Source organism: Nyctereutes procyonoides, unplaced genomic scaffold (genome assembly GCF_905146905.1).
Source record: "Nyctereutes procyonoides isolate TBG_1078 unplaced genomic scaffold, NYPRO_anot_genome, whole genome shotgun sequence".
NCBI lineage: Eukaryota > Metazoa > Chordata > Mammalia > Carnivora > Canidae > Nyctereutes > Nyctereutes procyonoides.
The window spans coordinates 27736703-27762779 of record NW_026575125.1 but is presented as its reverse complement, the minus strand read 5'-3'; the positions used below and the strand labels follow the sequence as shown (position 1 = coordinate 27762779).

At 35.6% G+C, this 26077-nt stretch overlaps 1 protein-coding gene across 6 annotated transcripts in view; it reads left to right on the top strand.

Moving 5' to 3' along the window:
• Nucleotides 1–26077, top strand: part of DMD (dystrophin) — a 2039779-nt gene that overhangs the window by 709551 nt on the left and 1304151 nt on the right. For all 6 annotated transcript variants that reach the window (XM_055339022.1, XM_055339018.1, XM_055339021.1 and 3 more), the window contains 4 exons: nucleotides 7023–7168; nucleotides 9942–10157; nucleotides 12970–13083; nucleotides 14095–14250. In XM_055339022.1, the coding sequence (XP_055194997.1) occupies nucleotides 7023–7168; nucleotides 9942–10157; nucleotides 12970–13083; nucleotides 14095–14250 (632 nt within the window). The remainder of the gene's footprint in view (nucleotides 1–7022; nucleotides 7169–9941; nucleotides 10158–12969; nucleotides 13084–14094; nucleotides 14251–26077) is intronic.

The window sequence follows — 26077 nt, the reverse complement described above, 5'->3', positions numbered from 1 at the left end:
CAAGTGACGGAAAGGTGATCAGGAGGGTTGGAAACTAGCCAGTTATGGGAAGTTTAGGATAAAATGAGGATTGAGTTTTAATACGGTCCCTGTAGGCTCAGGTGAAAAGTTTGGATTTTATTTTAAAACTAGCTGAAATTTTTTTTTTAGCTGAAATTTCTAAAACGAATCTCATTTGAGGAAATTCAGTAATCTGATACATAATTTTGAAAGATCTATGTTAGCCTCTAGCTGGTTTGTGAGAAACAAGTAGAAAGATCTGAGTGGAAGCTGGGAGACAGGGAGTTGTTGCTGTGTATATAGGGCCTAACTAGGCTGGAGGCAGCCCTGGAAGAGGTGGTGATCTGAGGAGGTGTGGTAGGGAACACTCTTACAAAATGACAAGGAGAAAATTGTGCTTTCTGTAGGAATAATTCAAGAAAATTGTAGGACAGCCAGCAGAAAAAATGCTCTCTATGCCCATAATTTCAAACACTGTTGTTAGTCCCTGCTAAGACGCTGATCCCATGTTAAGATGCTGAGACAAGGAAGGGAAACAAAGGTTGCCTTGATCTAACTTTTCTGATGCCTGGTCAGAAAATTTACCTAATGTACTTTTATTAACGTATTTTATCTTAAAAGGAATTATTTTATTCTATGAAACACTATCTCTATCACTTTGCTCTTTAACTCCAGAAAAAAATTAAGAAAAGCTGTTTGTAAACGGCCCTTTTTACTGTTTTCTTCATTAATATACCATTGACATCAAGCATAACAGACATATTTATTGGCACTACCTCTGCCTCATACCATGAGATGCAATGATTGTTCCTTGACCATGAGAATCTTGGGAATATATGGTAAATGCCAAGTAGAGAATAAAAAATTAAAAAATATATATTAAAAATTATTTAGGGACACCTGGGTGGCTCAGTGTTTGAGTGACTGCCTTTGGCTCAGGTCATGATCTAGGGTCCTGGGATCAAGCCCCATATCGGGCTCACCACAGGGAGCCAGCTTCTCCTTCTGCCTATATCTCTGCCTCTCTCTCTCTCTCTGTCTCTCATGAATAAATAGATAATATCTTAAAAAATTATTTATAGAACTTCTTGAAGATAGAATTACTGAGATAATAGGGCCAATTTTAGCAAATAATGTGGAAAGGGGGAAATGCAGCAAAGAACCCCAAAGCTTATCTTGTAATAAATAGTTGAGTAATGTAGTAGTTTATGCTTCCACAAACTTGGGTAGGAAATTGTCCTTTAAAGTGGAGAATGAATCAATCATTCAAGTGCTGAGTATTAAGGCATTGCTTGTGAAAAAGATCCAGATTTCAGTTGATTCATTGGAGACATGGCTTTTAAGCAAAGTCTATGGTAATCTTAGATAAAATTCTCATAAACACATCTATTTTGCTCATATCAGAGCACGTAGGTCCATTGTAGGAATGGAGCTTGAGCCCAGGGACTTTCAGTAGAAGGAGTAGCATAAGCACAAAGGCTTGAATACAGTGATAGATTTTGGCTGGGGGATTTCTGATGGTGGGAAATTGGGCTGAAATGTTGATTGAATTTCAGCCACAAAGGTTCTTGAGTGTCAAGCTAAGGTGTTAACTTCTGTGTTGGCATTGGAAATTCAAGTTTCATACTCAGAATTCCTTACTTTTCTTAGTATTTTAAGGACAATTTCTAGTATGTTAATCATCATATACTGTGGGTCCCCTCATCTTTTTGGACATCTTCTGCCAGTGTTCACATTTTAAAGAAATACTTGTTTTGTATCATGGTTTATGCCATTTAATAAAGTTAAAAGCTGCAGAAAAAATATCTTTGTTGGTTACACTGTTTTGTTGTTCTATTAACTATAAAGGGTGGGGAGAAAGTTGGAATCTACTTGGTATGGAATAAAAAGAAGGATAGCTTCAATATAAGCATTTCCCAAAATAGACTTATCCAAGAAGTAGAAAATGCTGTTAATTAACTTTCTGCACGCACGCACACACACACACACACACACATATTTCATATATTAAGTCATCACTAATGTCTACTTATAAATGATGAGAAATTCAAGTTAGTCAACTTAATATTCACAGCAGATGTTTCAGTGTTTTAAAATGCTGTTACTGTTCACAGACTACTAACATATATGCTCTCTTTCCTTTCCTAAATGGATTATTTCTTACAGCTTCTACATAAGCTCATCCAGTATAAATAGAATGTGAACCATGTACATAATTTAAAAATTTCTAGTGACCGTATTAAACAAGAAACAGATGAAAGTAATTTTAAGTATATATTTTATTTAAACAAATACATCCAAATAATATTACTTTAACAAAGAATCAAAATTAAAAATTATAGAGATATTCTTACATTATTTTTTGTAGTCTGCAAAATCTGGTGTGTATTCACAAGTGCACAACATCTCAGATCATAGTAATCACATTTAAATTGCTCAGGGAACATATGTAGCTAGTGGATACCATATAGGATAACACAATTCGATATTCCTTCTCACTACTTCATCATTTATGTGACAGTCAAGTACCTTTATTTTTCCTGAGTAGTTTTGTTTTACATTTGGGGAGAGGTAGTTGTGATTTTTTTAAAAAAGTTCCATATATAATATAATGTAGTGTTTTGTGATCTCAGCATTATTATGACAGCTCTGTCTTATAATGGGATGGGATGGGAGGAAGTGTCTGAATTTTCAAACTACTTCTCTGTTTATCTTGCTTTTCAGTTAAAATGTCTTACCCCTTGATATAGACTCATGTGTTTCAGAAAATTAAGTGCTTAATTCCACATATGGCTTTTTATTTTTAAGTGAAATAACCTTGCCTTGTCTTTTTGCTCTCTGCTTTGCTCTCCTCTGTCATCTTTTCTCTCCTCTGAAGCCCCTCTCCTTTATAAGTTAAGTCAATAAAACAGAAGGGATTTTTAAACAAAAGACGTAGAAAATATTTTTTATACCTTAGTAGTCTAGGAACCATGAAGTGAGAAAGAAGAGGGATAAACAAAGTCAATTTAAGTCAATCAGTGTTTAGAAGGTTCTGTGGGGATTAGAAAGATTTAATAGGTGGGATGAGAAGAATGTTTAAATTCTCTCAGTAAATTCTTTCTCCTCTTGTTCACATTCTAGATTTCACCAAATACTGTTTTTCTCCTGTGTTCCTGGCAAAGGCCTTTTTTTCTTTTTTTTAATATTTTATTTATTGATTCATAAGAGAGACAAAGGCAGAAACATAGGCAAAGGGAGAAGCAGTCTCCCTGTGGGGATCCCGATGCAGAACTTGATCCCAGGACCCCAAGATCACAACATCAGCCAAAGGCAGTTGCTCAGTCCCTGAGCCACCCAGGTGTCCCAGCAAAGGCATTCTTTTTGTGTGTGTGTGCTCAAAGTTATACTTCCTACTCATTCAACAAATATTGATTCCTTGCATGACACCATTTTGGTTGTTGGAGATAGATTGCTAAGCTAAAACCACATACTTTTGCTATCATTATGCTTTAAACTGGGAAAGATGCAGCCATTAATCACAAAATCAAGCTGGTATCTTTATAATTATAATTTAAAATGAGTGTTTGAACAGAGAAGGACAAGGACAAGGCTCTCCTACTAAAAGGAAACTTACTAGGCTGGGAAGTTTAGCCAAGATTTCTTTGAAAATGTTTTGCTTAACACAGAAGCCAGAGAATGAATAGGAATTAATAAGACTGAGGGTATAGTAGGTGTTGGTTAGGCAAGATGCAGAGAAATTTTGCGTCCCTGGAGAACAGAGGGGAGAGTGTGATGAAAGAGGGATCTGGAGAGGTGGATAATCTAGGGGGTCTTATATGAGCCACTGGTGAGGATTCTAGAAAAATGAAACAGTATTGATAAATTTTATGCTGTGGTATCTCATTGTGGTTTTGATTTGTATTTCCCTGATGCTCAGTGATGTGGAGCATTTTTTCATGTGTCTGTTGGCCATTTGTATGTCACCTTTGGAGAAATGTCTGTTCATGTCTTCTGCCCATCTCTTGATGGAATTATTTGTTCTTTGGGTGTTGAGTTTGATAAGTCCTTTATAGATTTTGGATACTAGGCCTTTATCTGATAAGACATTTGCAAATATCTTCTCCCATTCTATTGGTTGTCTTTAATTTTTTATTGTTTCCCTTGCTGTATAAAACTTTTTATCTTGATGAAGTCCCAATAGTTCATTTTTGCCTTTGTTTTCCTTGCCTTTGGAGACATGTCTAGCAAGAAGTTGCTTTGGCCAGGGTCAAAGAAGTTGCTGCCTGTGTTCTCCTCTAGAATTCTGATGGATTCCTGTCTCACATTTAGGTCTTTCATCCATTTTTGAATCTATTTTTATGTGACGTGGGTGGAACTAGAGGGTATTATACTGAGTGAAATAAGTCAATCAGAGAAAGATAATATCGCATGATTTCACTCATAATAAGTGGAATTTAAGAAACAAAATAAGGGAGCATACGGGAAATGAGGGAAAAAAACAAGATGAAATCAGAGAGGAAGAGAAACCATAAGATACTCTTAATCATAGGAAACAAACTGAGGGTTGCTGGAGGAGTGGGAGTGGGGGGATGAGGTAACTGAGTGATGGGCATTAAGAAGAGCATGGGATGTAATGAGCATTGGGTGTTATATAGGACTGATGAATCACTGAACTGTACCTCTGAAACTAATAATACAGTATATATTAATTAATTGAATTTAAATAAAAATAAAATAAATGCATGATCCCAAGGAAAAGAAATTAAGCTGTGATGTAATGTCATAAATCAGTTTTGCATTTCCAAAAACTGAGCATAGTGTTAGATTGAAAGGAAGCAAGAGCATACATGGAGAGGCTAGGAAAGATCTTAAATTGTATGGGATTTTGTTTCTGCAAGATACAAAGGTACTTTTTGATCATTTTAGAAGTCATCTGCCTTCTCTCAGAATAGACGGAAGTTTGGTTTAGTTCTCAGTGGAAGAACTTTATCCCAGAAGCAGAAACTGACTTTATCAGAAGCACTTCTATAGAAAAACATCAGCAATTCAGAGACAGAAATGGCTAACTTTTCATTGTCCAGAAGGAAGCTAAAGAAAGGAGAATATAATCAGGACCTCCCCTAGAATGGACATAGACTTGAGGGTGATATTAGAGCTCATTGGGTGGCTATTACCATAGCTCTTCAGATAAAGTATTTCCTGATTGATGAACCGACATGTGGGCAATGAGGTAGCTAGTTCAGAAACTATGGACTTGGTAGGTCTTCTTTCAATTCCAGCTCCCCTTCCAATGCAATCCATTCATGAAACGCCTGGAGCTTGCACTCAGGATACAGATAGCAAAGGAGGAAATGTACCTGGACATTCTGAATCAGAATAAAGGAGTAAATTGTTCCATACCTGCAATATCATACACAGTGTACACATATAATGGTGGACTGTATCTTCAATACTTTAGCATGATTTTAAAGAGAACTTGAGACTTTTATATAATGCAAATTATTCATTGAATAATGTAAATTGATGCATACTTTGTTGATATTTGTTATAAATTAACATAAAAAATGTATCAAATCATGATTATTTCCTAAGTTCTAGATAGAATTATATTGGCTAATATAGTAAAAATTGATCAAATTTATTAATCATTTAGAATATTTCAGTGTTTCTCTTTTTTCTGGATTTGAGAGATTTTGATTTTATGCTGGCCTGTGCTGAAAAGTGATGGGTCCTCTAAATTTATGGTATCTATCTGTCTGTCTATCATCTTCCTTCTTTCCTCCTGCCCTCAATCTGTACGTAGATGGATGCTCACTGAGTTTTGGGCAATCTATAATATTATAACATCTACTCATAAGTTAACTGTTTTATCTACCATTTATGATTCCTTATCATTTTACTGATAAGCTGACAAAGCTGAAAATTTTTATTTCTTCTCATTTGAGTACAGTTTTACTCTGTAAACAATTATAGTTAGGTAAGGTATATATACACCTATGATTTGTAGCTTGTATGTAACTACATACATATATATAGTTATATATACACACACACAAAGATTGTACTTTCCTTAATATATTTTTTCCCTAATTTATACCTATATATATTAGGGAAAGTATACTGTTGAGTAGTGGTTTTGACTTTGAAATCACGTAAACCTGATTTAAAATCCTGGCTCTACCATTTATTTGTTTCTTAAGTGTAAGGAAATTAGTTGGCCTTTCTTTCTCTTTTTTTTAAGATTTTATTTATTTATTCATAAGAGACACAGAGAGAGGCAGAGACATAGGCAGTGGGAGAAGCAGGCTCCTTCTGGGGAGCCTGATGTGGAACTCGATCCCAGGAACCCGGGATCACGATCTGAGCCAAAGGCAGACACTCAACCACTGAGCTACGCTGTTGCCCTAGTTGGCCCTTCTTTAGTAGCCTCAGTTTCCTTGACTGTAAATGAGAATAAAAATGCTTATCTCACAGGTGTATTATAAGAATTGAGAATGATAATACGGGTAATCATTATTGGAGTTTCTGACACATACTAAATACACAGGATTTTTTTTTTAGTAAGATAAGTGACATGATATAATTTAAAATATCGACTGCTGTGGATAATGATACCATTTTTTTTCAAAGGCAAATGATAGCACACAAAGAGTAACCTTCAAAGTCAATATGCATGAACTCTTCTTGTTTTTTCCAAGTACCATCCCTGTTACCATGGGCAAATTACTTACCTCTATGTTTTCTCATTTCCTTACATTAAAAAAAGTGACTTTAACAATGCAAACTTTGCAAGTCCGATGTGAGGATTCAGTGCAATATGTATGTGTGTGTGTGTGTTTGTATGGTTTCTGTCTGAATATCATACATGTACTACGATTTTATCTTCAGTATCATGATCACATTCTAATTCATATATTCAGGTTTTCACAACTTGTTAATATTTGTAATTAGCAGTGTGATTTAGTTTGCTGACAACTTAGGAAAACAATGACAAAGTTTAAAATAGTGAAATGATTCTCTTCTTTTGCCGTTTGATAAAGTTTTTGACAGTTTGCCACCCACGCGCTATCAGGAGACCATGAGTACCATCCTGACATGGATCCAGCAGTCAGAAACCAAACTCTCTATACCTCAGGTTGCTGTCACTGAATATGACATCATGGAACAGAGACTAGGAGAGCTACAGGTCTGTGAATATTTGAATGTCTTAAACAATATAGTGCAGATCTCATCTATGAAACAGTCACATTGGTATAACCTACAAATAATAAAAATAAAATAATCATGGCAAGTATGATGGTTTACCCATTGGAAAAATGAAGATAAGATTTTAAAAACATAATATTTTATGGATTTGTGTCTTCCCTCCGTAAGACAAAAACTCTTTCTTTGAAAACAATGACATGATCTGTGTATGAAGTATATTCTTTCTCATTTAGTATGTATTTTTAGACACGTTGACTTTATTATGAAAGCTGTGGTTTATATTTTCCCCTTTGCTTGCTAATTTATAACTCCTTTCACTTTTCCAAACACAAAGTGGTAAAATCTGTGCAGTTATAAAATAAATTTTAGACATTAGCCTTATGTAATATCATAATTAATTTTTAAGTTCTATTAACTACAATTTAGAGGCCTTATATCAAGTAATAGAAAATACTAAATATGGGAAATAAATAATTTGTAAGAGATTTCAGAATATTTTTCCTACTAATTCTGAAAAGCCTGTGTTTTATATCTAATCACATTTTATTTTTTAAGTCAGAAAGCATTCATTAACTATATTTAGGAGCTGAGATATGTCTACATTTTGAGAATTAAGAAAAAAATTAAAATTTAACTTTTATATGAAGAGTTCTTTACAAGAATTAAATATTTAAGAAAGTAATTTTAGAACTATTTTTTCAAAGAAATCTTTACTTAAACATCTTTCAGTATATATATTGACCTATATACACTGACTGCTCTATTATCCTACCCAGCAACATATAACAGTTTGATCCTTTTTTTTCTTTATGTTGCTTTTAATATTTGGAATGATTCCAAAATTTACTTTGAAGATCATATGACTTAATAGAACTATAAACTTAAAAAGATACAAAGATCTAGCAACTAGAGGAATAGATTAAGTATACACAAAATGGTGTATAGATGAGTGGAAGAGTATCCTTCTGAAAAAACATTGAAGAGAAAAATCACTTATAAATATTATTAGGAAATTAAATAGCTGGAAAATTGTAGTTAGAACTTTGTGTCAGATGTTACACCCAAACAAAATACCACATATTAAAATTTTTAAAAACATTTTAGTAAGCACACATTTTAAAGAAATTTTTAAGTAAATTATTTAAAGACATAATAGAGATGCACACAAGTCATTGGAAACAATTGCAAACTTTGTAAAAATACCAGACAGTTTAAAAGAAAAATGAGGCCAAGGGAAAAAAATTGAGTAAGGGAGAAAGTCATTAATAAGGAAATCACAAAGAGAGACATAAACAACCATTAAACCAATGAAAAATTGTAACTCAAATTGTAAAGGGTGAAGTACAAGTGTATAAAATGAACTACCATTTTTCAGATCTAAGTTGCAAAAAATAAGATATAGTAAGTGCAGGTCTGGCAGCAATGAACTACCTTCTCACTTTCTTATGGAAATGTAAATGCAATTAAAATTTTGCTGAGGCAGCTTTACAGTACTTCCTAATAAGATACAAAATAATTAATTGTATTGTACACGTGAATACTATTTTCACAATATTTACATCTTTGGCAGTAATCAGAATACACTAAAAATATAAAAATAGATGGAGATAGACAGATGGGTAGATCATAAACATAATTTACAGGAGTAGAAAACTACAAGTTAATTTGTCAAGCTAATAATGGGAAATGGTTAAATGAACCAGAGAAGCCATTAAAATTTATGTTTTTGAAAAATACTTAATGATGTGGGAAAAGGCTCACAAAAAAGGCCTAGCTCATAATGTAGTTATATGTGTGCTAGATATTATCTAAATAATAAATCAAGTTTATTGAAGTAATATTAAAGCAAAATGAAAAAAAGCTAATATAGCACAAAATAGGTATAAAATATTCTACAACTACAAAAGTTATGTATTTGGAATATTTGGGGGATGTTACAGATCAGATTGTAAAAGAAGAAATGATTGTGTATGCATGTATTATATACACATTCTAATTTTTAGTTCTAGAAATACTGGGATTTTATGTAAAATCATATGTATTAGTGGGTATTTTTTTCCATGGTTTATCTTGAGCCTTTATTACTTTATAACCAGAAAGTAACAATGAGTGGAGAAACCCTAAAGATAGACATTCTGTTATAAGCAATTGCATAAGTTACACAGGACAATTGTAAAACCAACTTTAGAAAATGTCCCCAAAATTATTCTAGAGTTTCACTATAACTGTAAAAAAAGTCTTGTAAAAAATATGAAACTTTAGTTAATTGACATTCATAGGCCATCCATGTGATAACTTACTCAGTTTTGTCATCCCATGTATCTATATGATTTAGTTATGTTTTTACCTAAAGAGGGTTAGAAGTTGTCTTCCTAAAGCCTCAATGTAATTAAATTAAGCTCCCTAACTATATTATAGATCTAGTAATTCATATCCAGATATGATGCAATAAAATTATATGTGCTACAACTCTGGTTCATTTAGAGATACAGTTTGGGATATATTTGACATTGTTTATAAAAACAGGCATAGATTTTTAAATAAAATATTACTGTGCAAATTACTCTTAGGGTAAACAGTGAAATTTAAATTACTACTAGTTTTTCTGTAACTGATGGACCATCATCTATTTTTTTAAATGTTTGAATCACATAGCTTTCCCTGTAAATACATATAAGTGGAACTGCAATAGAACTCATTATTATTCATCAGTTAGTATACATGTACTTCTCTATTTTTTTTTAAATTTTGAGGCTTTACAAAGCTCTCTGCAAGAGCAACAAAATGGCCTAAACTATCTCAGCACCACTGTCAAAGAGATGTCAAAGAAAGCACCACTGTCTGATATTAGTCGGAAATATCAATCAGAATTTGAAGAGATTGAGGGCCGTTGGAAGAAGCTGTCTTCCCAGCTGGTTGAACATTGTCAAAAGTTGGAGGAACAAATGGCTAAACTTCGAAAAATTCAGGTAATTCAAATTGGCCTTTTTGTTTTCATTTTTTTCTTTGCTTGTTTCTCCCCTAATGATGCGTTATAAAATTTAAAGGCAAATAGAAATTTAACCTCCATAGCTCTTCAAAGTCAGTGATAATATTGAAAGACACACATTTTTCTTAAATGAGTGTATTTTGCCTATTTCTTTTAAGAAAATAATAGGAGTTCCTCTTTGTAGATTCCCTTGAGAATTATTTTTTTGCCACCAATACTGACAGGACTTAAATATATTTTTTAGCGTAAATAATTTTCAAAAACAGCCTTTCCTTTAGGCTGGTTATCCTTTAAAATATATAGGTATCTCTTAGTTTAAGAATAGATAAAAAGGTATATATCATGTAATACAGTCATATTATTTTACCCATATATTTTACTTATATTTGTATATATAAATTTGACCTCATTTCCTTCCACAGACCAGCACCTACTGACTTAATTTGTTTCAATAATGTCACCATGTTCTTAATCACCCAAGGTGAAAACTGTAAATCAACAATTACATTCTAGACCAAAGTCTAAAATGTTTAGTGATATAGGTAATACTTCTCTTATGGGGCAAATTAGACTATTAATGCTCAGAGGAATCTTTGACAGCATCGTGGCATGATGGAAAACATTGGAACAAGATGCTTCCGAGTTTAAGTCCTAGTGCAGCTATTAGTTGTTTGTTTTTACTTTTACAAACCAAAAGAATGAGCAGTCCTAGAACATTCTGTAAAGCACAACATAACATATAAACGTGTGCACACATGCATGCATGCATGCATGCTCACACATACAAACACAGCTTTATCAGTATCAGTGGTAAAAGAGGGTCTAAGTACATGGTCCTTGCCAACAAGGAGCCCACATCCTAGTGAAGGGAAAAGGTGTGTTAGTTCCGTATTGCTGTTGTAATGAGTCACTGCAAATTTAGTAGCTTAAAATGGCACAAATTTATTATCTTATGGTTCTGGAGGTCAGAAGTCCAAAATCAGCCTCAGTGGGCTAAAATCAAGGTGTAGGCAGGGCTGTGTCTTTTCTGGAGGCTTTTGCAGAAAATCCATTTCCTGCTCATTGTTAGCTTCTGGAAATGACAGACATTTCTTGCCTAATAGCCACTTCCTCTTTCTTCAAGGTGAGCATCTTAACAGCCTCTCTCTCTAGCTCTCCCCTTCCTGACCCCCTCTTAATATGGACTCTGCAATTACATTGTGCCTGGCTAGACAACCCACAATGATCTCCCCATTTCCAAATATTTCATCTCATCTGCAGAGTATTTTTTGGCATGTAAAGGAACATTTTCACAGGTTCCAGGAATGACACATGAACATCTTGGGGAGGTCATGATTCAGCCAACACAGGCAGTAAATGAAACATTTTATTTTCATGTCTGGTATGGTAAATATTACGGCAACAGACAGAAAAGAATTCCAACATGACCTGAGCAAAGGGATCATGGAATATTCTTGGAACAAATAGAATTTAGTCGGCTGATAGGGAGAGAAGATAGCTGACAAAATGAAGCCCTATGTCCACTTAGCCAGAAGAGGTTCAGTACTGGTAAGACAAAAATATGTATTAATGATACATATGACTAGAAAAATGATCTAGGATTAGATAATGAATGGTCCTGGATGCCATGCTTTGGAATGTGGATTACAACCTAATGGTGATGGAGTTAAAAAATAATAATTTGGGACTGTTACTGTTACTTTAAAGGGGGAAAGATAGAAAAAGATATGATAATATTTGTATTTTCAAAACATCACTGTGATAAGAAGGAGCAGGAGGGGAGAAAAATACTGATACTCATGTGGAGAATGGATTAGTGCAGGGAAAGATTGAGGCAGACACCAGAAAGAGCTAATGCAGTAATCAAGGAGCCAATAATAAGATCTTAACTAGGATAGTAACGAGATGGAAGGCATGCAAAACCAGACTCAAGAGATATTGGCAAGATGATGATGAAAGTCTGAAGTTCTTAGATTTAGTCAAATACTTTTAAAAAGCATTATTATTAATCATATTGAAGGGAAAGCTTCTGTGAAGCACATATTTTCAATAGAAATTTAATTAAGAAGGAAGAAAATAGCACATCTGGGCAGCATATTTGAATTGTGTGGGAAATAAAGGAGCTCGAAAATCATACATTTGAAAAGTAGCCAAAAAAAGCAGTTGGGCAGGGGCAATATATTATGAAAGAATAATGAGAGGTTCTTGGCTATTTACAAATGATAAAAGATGGCATTTTTCACCTGATCATTACTTCAGCCTGGCCAGGCAAATAAGAAATTAAAATCAGAAGTTTTCTCTTTAAAGATGACAAAAATCTTGTGTTTTGAAAAGTTCCCAACTGGTGGGACTATTTAAACTGTCAACTGTAGAAAACAATTTGTGGAAGTTCAGGTTTAGGGAGGCTATAAAGACACCATTACATTGAGTTTATTGTTCATAGTTTGTTTTATGTACTGTAAGGGCACATTGTTAGTATTATCATGAGTTGTTTTGTAACTTAAAATTTCTCTAGAGGGGGATATGATTTAATGTTCTCAAGAGTAACATCATAAAACCACATTTGGTAGTAATTTTTTATTTTTAACAATAGCAGACTTCATACACCAGTGCTCATACTGTAGACCATAAAAATGCAGTCTTAGTAAAAATATTCTTTTCCTGAAGAGCTACTTAGAGACATCCTTCAAACACAGGAATGGTTCCTTGGCCTATGTTCATAAATATCACTATGATGAATTGCATGAAGAGAAATCAGCACCCCAATGCTTAAAATGGGTCTCTGATTCTAGAATCACATAAAAACTCTGAAGAAATGGATCACTGAAGTCGATGTTTTCCTGAGGGAGGAATGGCCTGCCCTCGGGGATTCAGAAATTCTGAAAAGACAGCTGAAACAGTGCAGGGTAAGTTTATTCTGTTACCCCTCCTATCATGCAAAGATTTTATATGGAAATTACTATTTGGTTTTGTCAGTGGTCCTTAGCCAGTGTGATTTTGCTGCCCTGGGGGATATTTAGCAACCTCTAGAGACATTTATGTCACAACTTGGAGTGGGGCAGATGCTACCAGTGTGTAGTGGATAGAGGTCAGGAATGCTCTATACATCTTACAATGTACAGAACAGCCCCTCTCAACAAAAGTTAGCCAGTCTAAAATGATGGTAGTGCAAACATTTAAAGACTAGGTTAAATAAATGAAGAACAGAAGAACATTATCTTTTACTCAACACTCATAAGATTATTTTACTATAAAATACAGTATAATTTAAAGGCAAAGAATCCTTTTGAGCTATTTGTTATATTTTATTGCAGATTATTAGCCATACTATGTTGCTCTGCCCAGGCATATTGCACTGTACATAATGTAATACAATACAAATTTTTTGAAATAATATTCATTATACCATTGTCATGCAGTGGAAAGAAAGCAGTCTAGCTCTATAAAGAATTTTCTTTGCAAATACAAGCTATTAAAAAAATAAGAAAACAAACCCAGCTTACAAATAACCTTCACACCCATCATGCTATAAACAATTGCTGCAATATCTTGCATTTGAAAACCAAAATCATTTCAAAAATAGTAATGTATAAAGCCCATCATTTTCACACATTTTTCTAGCAAGGAATATTAAATTTATTTCTTTTTGTGTCTGATCTAAGTAGAATAGAGACAATTCCCTACTTCATTCACACCAGAAAAACCACTGAACAGTTTTTGCAAGGTTGAGACATAAATATGTATATATCCATAGGCGAGTGTGTACTAGATTTTAAATTCTTAAAATCTTTAAAGAATTAAAGATTTTAAATTATGTATATTGTCAAGAGTCCTGATTATATGTTTCCTATGTATGTTGCATTTCTAGTATATTCTGGTAATGTTTGCAGTGAGCCGAAATTGAATTATTTCCTTAGCTTTTAGTCAATGACATTCAGACCATCCAGCCTAGTCTCAACAGTGTCAATGAAGGGGCTCAGAAGATGAAGAATGAAGCAGAACCAGAGTTTGCTGGCAGACTTGAGACAGAGCTCCGAGAACTTAACACCCAGTGGGATTACATGTGCCGCCAGGTATGTACAGCCTCTTTTGCTGTGCCTTGTCTCCATTTAATTAAGCAAAATTTTCTTAAGGTCCCCCTTTACCACAGCCCTTTTTGAGAGTTTAATCTCTGAGTATACTGACACTTTAAAGCATGGTGAGTTCAAACTAGCCTTTGTCTACCATAAAAAACACTTTTATAGCAGATATTTTAAATAGTACCTATTCATCTTACTGAGATCCTAAAACGACCTCCTTGAAGGCTGAACATACGGAATGGTAATGTTCTATTCTTAGACGTAGTTTTCATTATATATTTTCTCCAGCACATAACTTTATAATAGTAATTGGGTTAGGAGAACATATTTTACACCTGTACACTGAGTACAGAAATAAGATGAATGACTCATCTATGTGTATGTACAAATATGATAAATAATTGTCACTTTTAATGATTAAGATAGGCATGTTTGGCTTCTCCATTGCATTTATTTCAGTAAATGAGATAAGGTTGGAAAATAGTTAAGAAAAGCTTATTGGGGGAAATCAACACAAAAATTCTACAATCTCATCTGAGTTTCTCGTTTTTATGCAGCAGAATGTTCTACCGGCATTTATTTTCAATTTCAAGATTACATTATGGAAAAGTAAATATTATATACACAAGTAGTGTATATCTAATACTTGTTCAAAAGATGAAATTTTGCCCTAAAGCAGTGGTTATTGTTCAATATACCAGTACCTTTTTTGAAGTTAATGAGAGGTTTCATCTTATGTGTATTAGAGGCAGTCAGTCTTTTGTTATTTCTAAGTAACCTTTCAAAGTTGAAAGGAAATCATGCCACAAGGCAAAAATTAAATTTGAAAAGGGAAAGAATTTAGAAAAGTAAAAGGCAAGGCAAGTCACCCAGCTAATACTGTCACTGGCAAATGTTCTATTAAGTCACAGACGAGATAGCCCTGGGTCAGCTAGCTTGCATTCTTCTCTGGAGTAAGCCAGTACTAGAAGGAATGTTTAGGAAAAAAAATATTACTTAGGTAATAGATTATACGATTTGTGTTTTCCTGGAAGGCCAGTATGAAAGGTATTTGTTGAATGTTTCTAACAGATGGATGGAAGGAATAACACTTTTGAGCCTTTAGAGCAAGAGGGAAAAAACAACAGCAAGAAAGATAAGTAAAGTCACCAGTATTACTGAGACCCCGAGGTTTTTACATTTTGGAGATGTATAATTTTTGAAATATCTCTGGTCTTAAAATGTCCTTGTTTAAGACCTTATGTCTGCTATAAAATATACCACAGATTTGTCGTTTAAGAGGAGTGTTGTAAACACATTAGCCTGCTGCATAACAAAAATTCCATAGATCACATCCATGTTTTCATCCCATCCTGGAATATTTTGCATCTGTCTGGTTCTCCTTGGAATATCACACTGTGTAACACTCTGACCTTATTGCCAAATGACCCACACTTCTTTAGGAAGGTATCATGCACTGAAGAGAAGTAAGACCTTACAGTAAAAGCAAGGAAGCCAAGTTTTGGTATTGGGCACAATTCAGGGCTCCAGATAGAACTGGAAACAGATAGTAAATCTATGCATTACAGAAAGGGCTACACTCAAAATGGGGTGTGATGTTCTTTCTTGGGTTAAAATTAACTCGTTTGTTTTTAGATGCCAGAGTCTGGAAAAAACATAAATAATTAGAGACAGAATTATCCAAATGCCTGATATACCGGGTGATATTTTTGATATCCCATGATTTGATTTTGTAGGTATAAAATGGTTGACATTTTACAGTCTACAGTTTTTGTATACAAATTTTAAAAAATCAAGATTTTTAGTTATTTCTAAAATAAACAATAATCATTATTAAAATACTCACAAATTAGTGAACCACACTCAAAAGAAGGAAGGGATAGAGGGAAGGAGTTTCATAATTATACATATCTTTACATTATTGTGTTTTATAGTTATTAAGGAAACTAATCATATGCATGAAAATACATTATTTAGAGACACATTTTTACTATTTATTTGTTACTTATTAGAATATTTACTTCAGTATGTATTATTAAACATTTTGTAACAGATGTAAGTGGGGAAGAAAGTAAACATAATAAATATCTATCTTCATGGAGGGTATAGTTTAGTAGAGAAGATGGAAAGTAAATGTGTTAGCATAATATCACACAAATGTCTAATTTTAATGTTCACAAATGCTCTAAAGTAAGCAATCAGAATGCTCTGAATGGGACTAAAGGAGGACGGAATCTGCTTTTTCTTGGGTAGTCGGTAGAGCCTTTTCTGAAAAGGTGGAATTGAAGTTGATGCCTGATTAGTATGAAGAACCTGGCACTTGGTCATGGGGACAAGGGAATGTCTGGGTAAGGAATGAAGTGGGAGAAATGACCGAAGTGGGAGAGAAGAGTGAGCATATAGGAGGAACAGAAGGGAAGCCTCTAAGTGGAGCAGCATGAGCCAGGAGAAACCTGGTGGGAAATAAGTCATCAACTGTCTCATAAGGTGCAGTGAGGATCAGGTATGCACTTGTCAAGTGCCCTGAGAAACGATTAGGCTTTTAGGTAGAGAAGCGGTATCATCTAAAGTGATGGTTCAAAACTTTGCTCTGTTTTCCTGTTGTATATCTTTTTGTTGTCTGGTTGCTGAGGCTAGGACTTCCAGTACTGTGTTGAATAGCAGTGGTGAGAGTGGACATCCCTCTCTTGTTCCTGATCTTAGGGGAAAGGCTCCCAGTGCTTCCCCATTGAGAATGATATTTGCTGTGGGCTTTTCGTAGATGGCCTTTAAGATGTCGAGGAAAGTTCCCTCTATCCCTACACTCTGAAGAGTTTTGATCAGGAATGGATGCTGTATTTTGTCAAATGCTTTCTCTGCATCTAATGAGAGGATCATATGGTTCTTGGTTTTTCTCTTGCTGATATGATGAACCACATTGATTGTTTTACGAGTGTTGAACCAGCCTTGTGTCCCGGGGATAAATCCTACTTGGTCATGGTGAATAATTTTCTTAATGTGTTGTTGGATCCTATTGGCTAGTATCTTGTTGAGAATTTTTGCATCCATATTCATCAGGGATATTGGTCCGTAATTCTCCTTTTTGGTGGGGTCTTTGTCTGGTTTTAGAATTAAGGTGATGCTGGCCTCATAGAACGAATTTGGAAGTACTCAATCTCTTTCTATCTTTCCAAACAGCTTTAGTAGAATAGGTATGATTTCTTCTTTAAACGTTTGATAGAATTCCCCTGGGAAGCCATCTGGCTCTGGACTCTTGTGTCTTGGGAGGTTTTTGATGACTGCTTCAATTTCCTCCCTGGTTATTGGCCTATTCAGGTTTTCTATTTCTTCCTGTTCCAGTTTTGGTAGTTTGTGGCTTTCCAGAAATGCGTCCATTTCTTCTAGATTGCCTAATTTATTTGCATATAGCTGTTCATAATATGTTTTTAAAATCATTTGTATTTCCTTGGTGTTGGTAGTGATCTCTCCTTTCTCATTCATGATTTTAATTTGAGTCTTCTCTCTCTTCTTTTTAATAAGGTTGGCTAATGGTTTATCTATCTTATTAATTCTTTCCAAGAACCAACTCCTGGTTCTGTTGATCTGTTCCACAGTTCTTCTGGTCTCGATTTCGTTGAGTTCTGCTCGAATCTTTATTAACTCTCTTCTTCTGCTGGGTGTAGGATCTATTTGCTGTGTTTTCTCTAGCTCCTTTATGTGTAAGGTTAGCTTTTGCGTTGGAGTTCTTTCCAGTTTTTGAATGGATGCTTGTATTGCGATGTATTTCCCCCTCAGGACTGCTTTTGCTGCATCCCAAAGATTTTGAACGGTTGTGTCTTCATTCTCATTAGTTTCCATGAATCTTTTTTAAATTTATTCCTGTTGTATGAAGAATAGCCTGAAGGGGGCACAAGGGACATAGGGATTGCAGTTGTCCAGGTAGGAAGTAATACTGGCAAAGAACGGCGGGGGGGGGGGGGGGCATTAGTAGAGATTGAGAGACAGGAAGAAATTTGAAATATATAATCCTCTTGTGACATTTATGTTTGGTTCACTGTCCAAACCTCTCCCAGTATTTGTCCAGGTTCTTCCATAGAGATGGAGGTGATTTCAATACTTGTTGCTCTGTTTCTCAGTACCATTTATCTCTATTTATTTGTATTTTCCCATTATATATAGTAATTAGCATGTGGAAGACATATGCTGTTCTGGGCAAACTGGACCAAAATTCTTGTGTGACTCAAAGTTTGTTGAAACTCTGTCCTCCAGAGTCTGTCTCCAGCAAGCTTACTTCACTCAGTGTGCTCAAGATGATGTTTATATAACATGGTCTTATTTTTTTTTTCTTATTTTTGCCAAGTAGGCAAATTCTTCCTTGTTGTATTTCTTATCAGGGCTTCTACACTCAAACCCATCTTTGACTATTATTCCTTTTCTAACATGACACACTACATTCTTCATTTAATCAGATCCTGTTAGAAATGATATATTTGCTGGTAAAGAGTGCCTGCTTCCAGTCCAGAGGCTGAGAGAAGGAGAAATCAAAGTGTATTCAGAGCTCCCTGTTTTAAGCAACCGTGTTGGCCACAGTGCCTTTAACTAATGAAAGAAAGACTGGGGGCTAAGGAAGGAGCAAAATACTTCCATTTTGGTCATGTTTACTTTGGAGAAGTCGACAATCAGAAATGTATCTGGAATTCAAGTGGGATACTTGAAGTGGGCATACAAACTATGTACACAAACATAAAGATCTCATTCATATTAAGGTAAACTCCTATTTCACAATGAAAAGATTGTCCAGACCCACTTCCCTGAAATGCTTGGCTAATAAAATTTAAAACTCTTACAGATAAAGAGGCTTTCTCATGGATAGAGAGTCAAACACAGTGTGTAAGACTAGGAGCTCCGGAACCATATTGCCTTGATTTAAATCTTGCCCCCACCGTAAACTACTTCTGAGATCCTGGAAAAGCTGCTTATTCACTCTGTGCTTCAGTTTCCAGGTCTTTATAATGTGAGAGTATTAACACCTGCTTTATAAGAATTTTATGATCAAATGAGTTAATCATTTATTTATTTATTTTATTTGAGAGAGAGAGAGAGAAAGTGTGGAGGAGGGAGGGGCAGAGGGTAGGGAAAGAGAGTCCTCAAGCAGACTCCCAGCTGAGCACAGAGCCTGACTTGGGGCTCAGTCTCATGACCCTGAGATCATGACCTGCGCCAAAGTCAAGAGTCAGATGCTCAACTGAGTGAGTGAGCCACCTGGTTGCCTGAAGTGAGTTAGTCTTTGTAAAATGTGTAGACTAGTACCTAAGACAGGGTAACCACTATGTACATACTTGGTAAATAAAATAAATGTATATGGGATACCTGGGTGGCTCAGTGGTTGAGCATCTGCCTTTGGCTCAGGTCATGATCCTCGGGTCCAGGGATTGAGTCTCACATCAGGCTCCTTGTGAGGAGCCTGCTTCTCCCTCTGCCTATGTCTCTACCTCTCTCTGTGTGTCTCTCATGTATAAATAAATAAAATCTTTAAAAATGGGCATGAAATAGACATAAGCTTGCATGTGTAAAATTATAAAATGTGTGTCATTTCTAGATAAGTAGTGCATAATTATATATATATTTTTAATTTTTATTTATTTATGATAGTCACAGAGAGAAGAGAGAGAGAGAGAGAGAGAGAGAGAGAGAGAGAGAGAGAGAGAGAGGCAGAGACATAGGCAGAGGGAAAAGCAGGCTCCATGCACCGGGAGCCCGACATGGGATTCGATCCCGGGTCTCCAGGATCGCGCCCTGGGCCAAAGGCAGGCGCTAAACCGCTGCGCCACCCAGGGATCCCATAATTATATATTTTAATTAATAGCAGGTATAGATTTATAATAGTTACCAAGAAACACTGGATCTAGAGATTTAGAAGGATATTATTCAGGTAACTTGCAAATCATTGTCATTTTCTCACTCAGCAAAACTTTTGGGTAAAATCATCCACAGATCTCTGGGTCCCTCTTCCTTATTTCTTGAGTATTTTAATAGCTTACTGTCATTCTTGTCATAATTCTTGGGGATTTCAATATCTTTGCAGATGATGCTTCTAGTTCCTGAGCCGTCAGTTCCTCAATAGCCCCTGCAACGATTTTATCTTCCACTCTACCTCAGCTACCCATTTCCAGCCTGTTAACCTTGCCATTGTCATTACCATTACTATCGAACATCCTCCTACCTCTTGAATCAAAAATACTTTTCTTTCCTCTACTGGATCATTTCTGTCAGTAGGGAGTTATGCTGTAATATCGCCTGTTATTAAAAAATCCACTTGGGGTGCCTGGCTGGCTCAGTCAGTGGAACATATGACTCTTGACCTCGGGGTTGTGAGTTTGAGCCCCACGTTGGGTGTAGAGATTACTTAAAAATAAAATCTTAAGAAAATACTCCTTTTGCCTCACATTCCCTCCTCTCCTCTCACTTCTCCATTTCTGTTTCCATTTACAGAAACTTTCTTTTCATACCACTCATCCCATTCGCTCTTGAATGCTCCCTAATTGATTTTTCATCCTCATCACTGCACTGAAATGGTTTTTGTCATGGTCACCAGTGAATTTGCATCATTAAATTCATTACTTAGTCTTTATCTTCATTTGATTGGCTCCTCTATCATCACTTTCTCTTAGTTCTCTCTTAGTCTGCCTTCAGTTTCCATGACCACTCTTAATACCTTTGATGGTTCTTTTGCCTTGACCTCTAAACTTGGAATCACTCCAGGGCTCCTTCTTTGGACTTCTCTTCCTTATCACTACTCACTCCATTGGTAAACTCTTTCAGCCTTGTCGCTTTAAATGTTGTCTGTAAGTTGTTGCTTTCACAATTTTGTTGCAATCTGAATGTTTTCTTGAATCCTGGATCTGCATATACATCTCCCGACTCAATGCCTCCATACTGATGAATAGACAGATTAAATCTAGCATGCCCTCCAGATTCCTTACATATTCTTCAGTCTCCTACCCTAATAGTCTTCCTGAAACAACAAATGACAGCTCCATCTTTCCATTTATCCCAGCCATAACCTTTGACTCAAGTCTTCTTGTCTCTTTATGCCTTTGTGGGAGTTGTGCAATCCAGCACCATATGCCTAGGTACTTGGGAGGAATCTCACCCACCTACAAATCTAGTAATTGTTATACAGACCTCAGTTCTGTCTTTTCACCCTGCAGTAGTCCATAAACTAGCTCCAGCTCCTTTCAGCCATGGTCTGATAGCCCCTAGAGAACACTGACTTAGACAATCACCCATGGAAAACAGAGCCTTGTGGAAGTCCAAGAGCCCAGTGGAGAAGATATAATGCACTGTCGGAACAAAAACATTTAAAGCTGGATGCGTTGGAGAGGGTAAAGGGAAAGGTTTGACTTTACTTGCATCCCTCCTCCCCCAAGGCAGCATAGGTCTGTGCCAAGAAAGCCCTTCTCAGAACCATGATTTCTCCCTGTGGAAAGGCAAGACTATGTGAGTGAGTGTCCAGCTTCCCCAGCTATGTGGGATGTTATTAAAGAGGCATATTTTTCTCTCCTCCATCCATGGTACTGAGCTGTGAGTTACACTACAGAGGGGTAGTGAGCAGCTGGAAGAACAGCGACCAGGGCTGGGAATTGTATTAAAAGTACACAGACCATACTAATATCACTGATTCCATCAGGAGGTCTGCCAACCAGCTGCTGGGGTCACTCTGATTTCCCCCAACTTCAACAGCACTCCCAGTGCCTTACAAGACATATACACACATGCATCCCAGTACTGTGGCTGACTCTCTTTGCATACTCTGGATGGTGACAAGGGCCAGCTTTTGTAGGAAGCTAATGAGCATCCACACAAGGTTGGTGTAAATCTGTAGGCCTTGGAGAGACCACAAACCTGAGCACTTAGCACCATTCTCTGGAAAACAAAAAGGAGGCTGTGAATCCCTGGTCTGGGGTTTTGCAGGATAGAGAAGCCATATAAGCGTAAGAATTCTGCCACAAGAGGGAGCTAGTATGTGAAACAGTCCTATTCGTAGAAGGTCTTAGCCTCAGAATCCCTAGCAAGGCTGACAGAAGGCATTTATCTTCTGAAGGCAGATAGTAAAGACTGGAGGAGATGACTTTTACTGTGAATGCAAAGACAATGTTGCCAGACTTCAAGGAACATGGAGAATCAAGGAATCATGCTACTACCAAAGGATCATAATACTTTTTCGAGTAACCAACCTCAAGGACATGGAGATCTGCAGCTCATCTGAAAAGAGTTCAGTATAGTTGTTCTAAGGAAACTCAGTGAGCTGTAGGAAAACAAGGACTATTCAGTTAAATTAGGAAAATAACACATGAACAAAATGAGAAATTTAAAAAAATATATATAAATCATAAAAACAAATCTGAGAGCTGAAGAATACAATGAAAGGAATGGAAAATGTAATAAAGAGCACTAATAGTAGAATGGATCAAGTAGAAGAAAAAAATCTATGAAGTAGAAAACAGGACTTTTGAAATTGTCTGGTCAGAGGAGAATGGGGGAAAAGTGAATAAACCTATGTGCCCTTCTCTCTTTCAAGAGGAGTTATTTGTGAATTATTAGAGTCCCAGAAGGAGAAGAGAGGAATAAGGGGACAGAAAGCTTATTTATGGAAATAATGGCTGCAAACTTCTCAAATCTGGAGAGACATGTGACTATCCAAATTCATGAGGCTTGTAAGTCACCATAAAAATTCCTGAAACATCTTCCCCAAAAGCCACTAAAAATAAAATAGCCATTTATTTTATCAGCAAAATGAGTTTATTTTCAAAGAAGAGAGGGGATGCAATTCAGGGTAATTAAACTATGGCAAACCACAGGCAATTCTGAAAAGACATAAGTAAGGTCAGCTTTTATTAGGTTTTAGGGTGAAATTGGGGAAGGCTGTCTTGAGCAAAAGTTTATTGGAGGAGGATAAGAGTTTAGTTTAAGGATGTGGCAATTTCTCATCGGCTGCAGGCATTGGTTAGCACATTGTTCCTGGAGTAAGAAGAGTGTTTCCTTCTTCTTGCTGGTTATGTAGATTGCAGGGAATGGTACATGTGTGACAGCTCCCCCTTCAGGGCTTCCTGACTCCATTTTAAATGAGGCTTCCTCTACTCATTTTCACACTTTTGCCTACAAGGGAACCTTATAATGCTTTTATTGGATTTCTCAGCAAAAACCTTACATGCTAGGAGAGAGTGGGAATATATATCTAAAGTGTTGAAAGAAAAATGCTAACCAAGAATACACAATCTGGGAAAGTAGTCTTTCAAAAATGAAGGAGAAAGTTTTTTATAGAGACATAAAAGCTGAGGGAGTTCATTGCCATAGACCTACCTTAGAAGAAATATTGAAAGGAGTTCAAACTGAAATTAAGGGATCTTAATTAGTGACAAGAAAACATGAAAATGTATTACATACTGTATACACTACATTAATAGAATGAAGATAAAAAAAATATCTCAGTAGATGCAGAAAAAGCATTTGACAAATTTGACAAAGTTTGACATCCTTTCCTGATAAATACTTAATAAATTCCATACAAAAGGAACACCCCTGAACATAATAGAAACCATATATGATAAGTTTACAGCCAGTATCATACTTAGTGAAAAGCAGAAAACTTTTCCTCTAAGATCAGGAACAAAAAAAGGGTACCCACCTTCACCACTCCTATTTAAATTAGTACTGTAAATTCTAGTGAAAGCAATTAGGAAAGAAAAAGAAATAAAGGCATCCAAATTAGTAAGGAAGCAATGAAATTGTTTGCAGATGTTGTGTTCATATATATAGAAAATCCTGAAGACTCCACCAAAAAAATTATAATAAACATTTTCAGTAAAGTTGCAGTATATAAGTAGACATATTATGAAAAGAGCCCAAGTGTCCATCTACTGATAAATGGAGAGAGAAGATGTGGTATCCATATACAATGGAATATTAGTTATCAAAAAGAATAAAATCTCAGCATTTGCAATGACATGGATGGAACTAGAGTGTAGTATGCTAAGTGAAACAAGTCAGAGAAAGACAAATACCACATGAATTCACTCATGTGGAATTTAAGAAACCAACCAACCAAACAAACAAAAACCAAACAGATTGAACAACTGGGTAGCTCAGTCATTAAGTGTTCAACTCCTGATTTCAGCTCAGGTCATGATCTCAGGATTGTGAGGTTGAGCTATGCATCGAGCTCCACACCCAGCACAGAGACTACTTATGAATCTGTCTCTCCCTCTCCCTCTGCCCCTCCCAGACCCCTGCTCACGTGCATGCATGCTTTCTCTCAAAATATGTACATACATACGTATATATAGTTGAACATATGGGAAGGGGGGGAAAGAGAGAGGCAAACCATAAGAGACTCTTAGCTATGGGGAACAAACAGGGTTGCTGAGGGAAGGTGGGCGGGAGATGGGTTAAATGGGTGATGGATATTAAGGAGGGCACTGTGATAAATGTTGGTTGTTATATGTAAGTGATGAATCACTAAATTCTACTCCTGAAACCAATATTACATTATATGGTAACTAACTAGAATTTAAATAAAAACTTAAAAAACAAGTTATAGTATACATAATCAATGCATAGAACTATGCAGAAAGTTATATTTCTATACAGTAACAACAAAATATCTGAAAAAGAAATCAAATAATCCCATTTATGATAGTATCAAAAACAAAAGAGTTAAGGAATAAGTTTAACCAAGGAGGTGAAAGATACATAATATGAAAACTATAGAACTTTAATGAAAGAAATTTAAAAGGGCACAAATAAATGGAAAGATATCCTGTGTTGATGGATCAAAGAGTTCATATAGTTAAAATGTTCATACTACCCAAAGCCATTTATAGAATCATTGCAGTCTCTATCAAAATTAGAATGGCATTTTTTCTCAGAAATAGAACATTCTTAAAATTATAGGGAACCTCAAAAGACCTCAAATGACCAAAACCATCTTGAGAAAGAAGAACAAATTTAGAGACCTCAAACTTCCAATTTCAAACTGTATTACCAAGCTGTAGTAATAGAAACAGTATGGTACCAGCCTAAATATAGACATGTGGACCAGTGGAAGGGAATTGAGAGCCTATAAATAAACTCTCATGTACACAGTCAACTAATATTTGACCAGGGAGTCAAATATACTCAACGAGAAAGAGAGAAGTCTCTTCAATAAATAGTATTGGAAAAAAATGGATATTCTCACACCAAAGAATGCAATTAGATTCCTATCTTACACCACAAGAATTAACACAAAAAGTGTCAAACACTTAAAAGACCTGAAACCATAAAACTTTTAGAAGAAAACAGGGAGAAAGTTCTTTGATATTGGTCATGGCAATGATTTTCTTGGATGTGACACCAAGGCACAGGCAACAAAAGAAAAATTTAACATCAAACCGAAATTATATATATAGCATATATATATATATAAATATATTAAAGAATTTATTTATTTATTAATGAAAGACACACAGAGAGAGGCAGAGACATAGGCAGAGGGAGGAGCAGGCTCCATGCAGGGAGCCCAATATGGGACTCGATCCTGGGATTCCAGGATCACACCCTGGGCCGAAGGCAGGCAATCAACCGCTGAGCCACCCAGGTGTCCCAAACCAAAATTATAGATGCATGTCAAAAGAAACAATCAACAAAATTAAAAAACAACCTAGAGAGCGAGAGAAAATATTTTCAAACCATGTATGTGATAAGGGATTATTAGCTAAAATATATAAGGAATTTATACAACTCAATAAAACATAGCAAAACAATATGATTTAAAAATGTGCTAAGAAACTGAATACTCTTT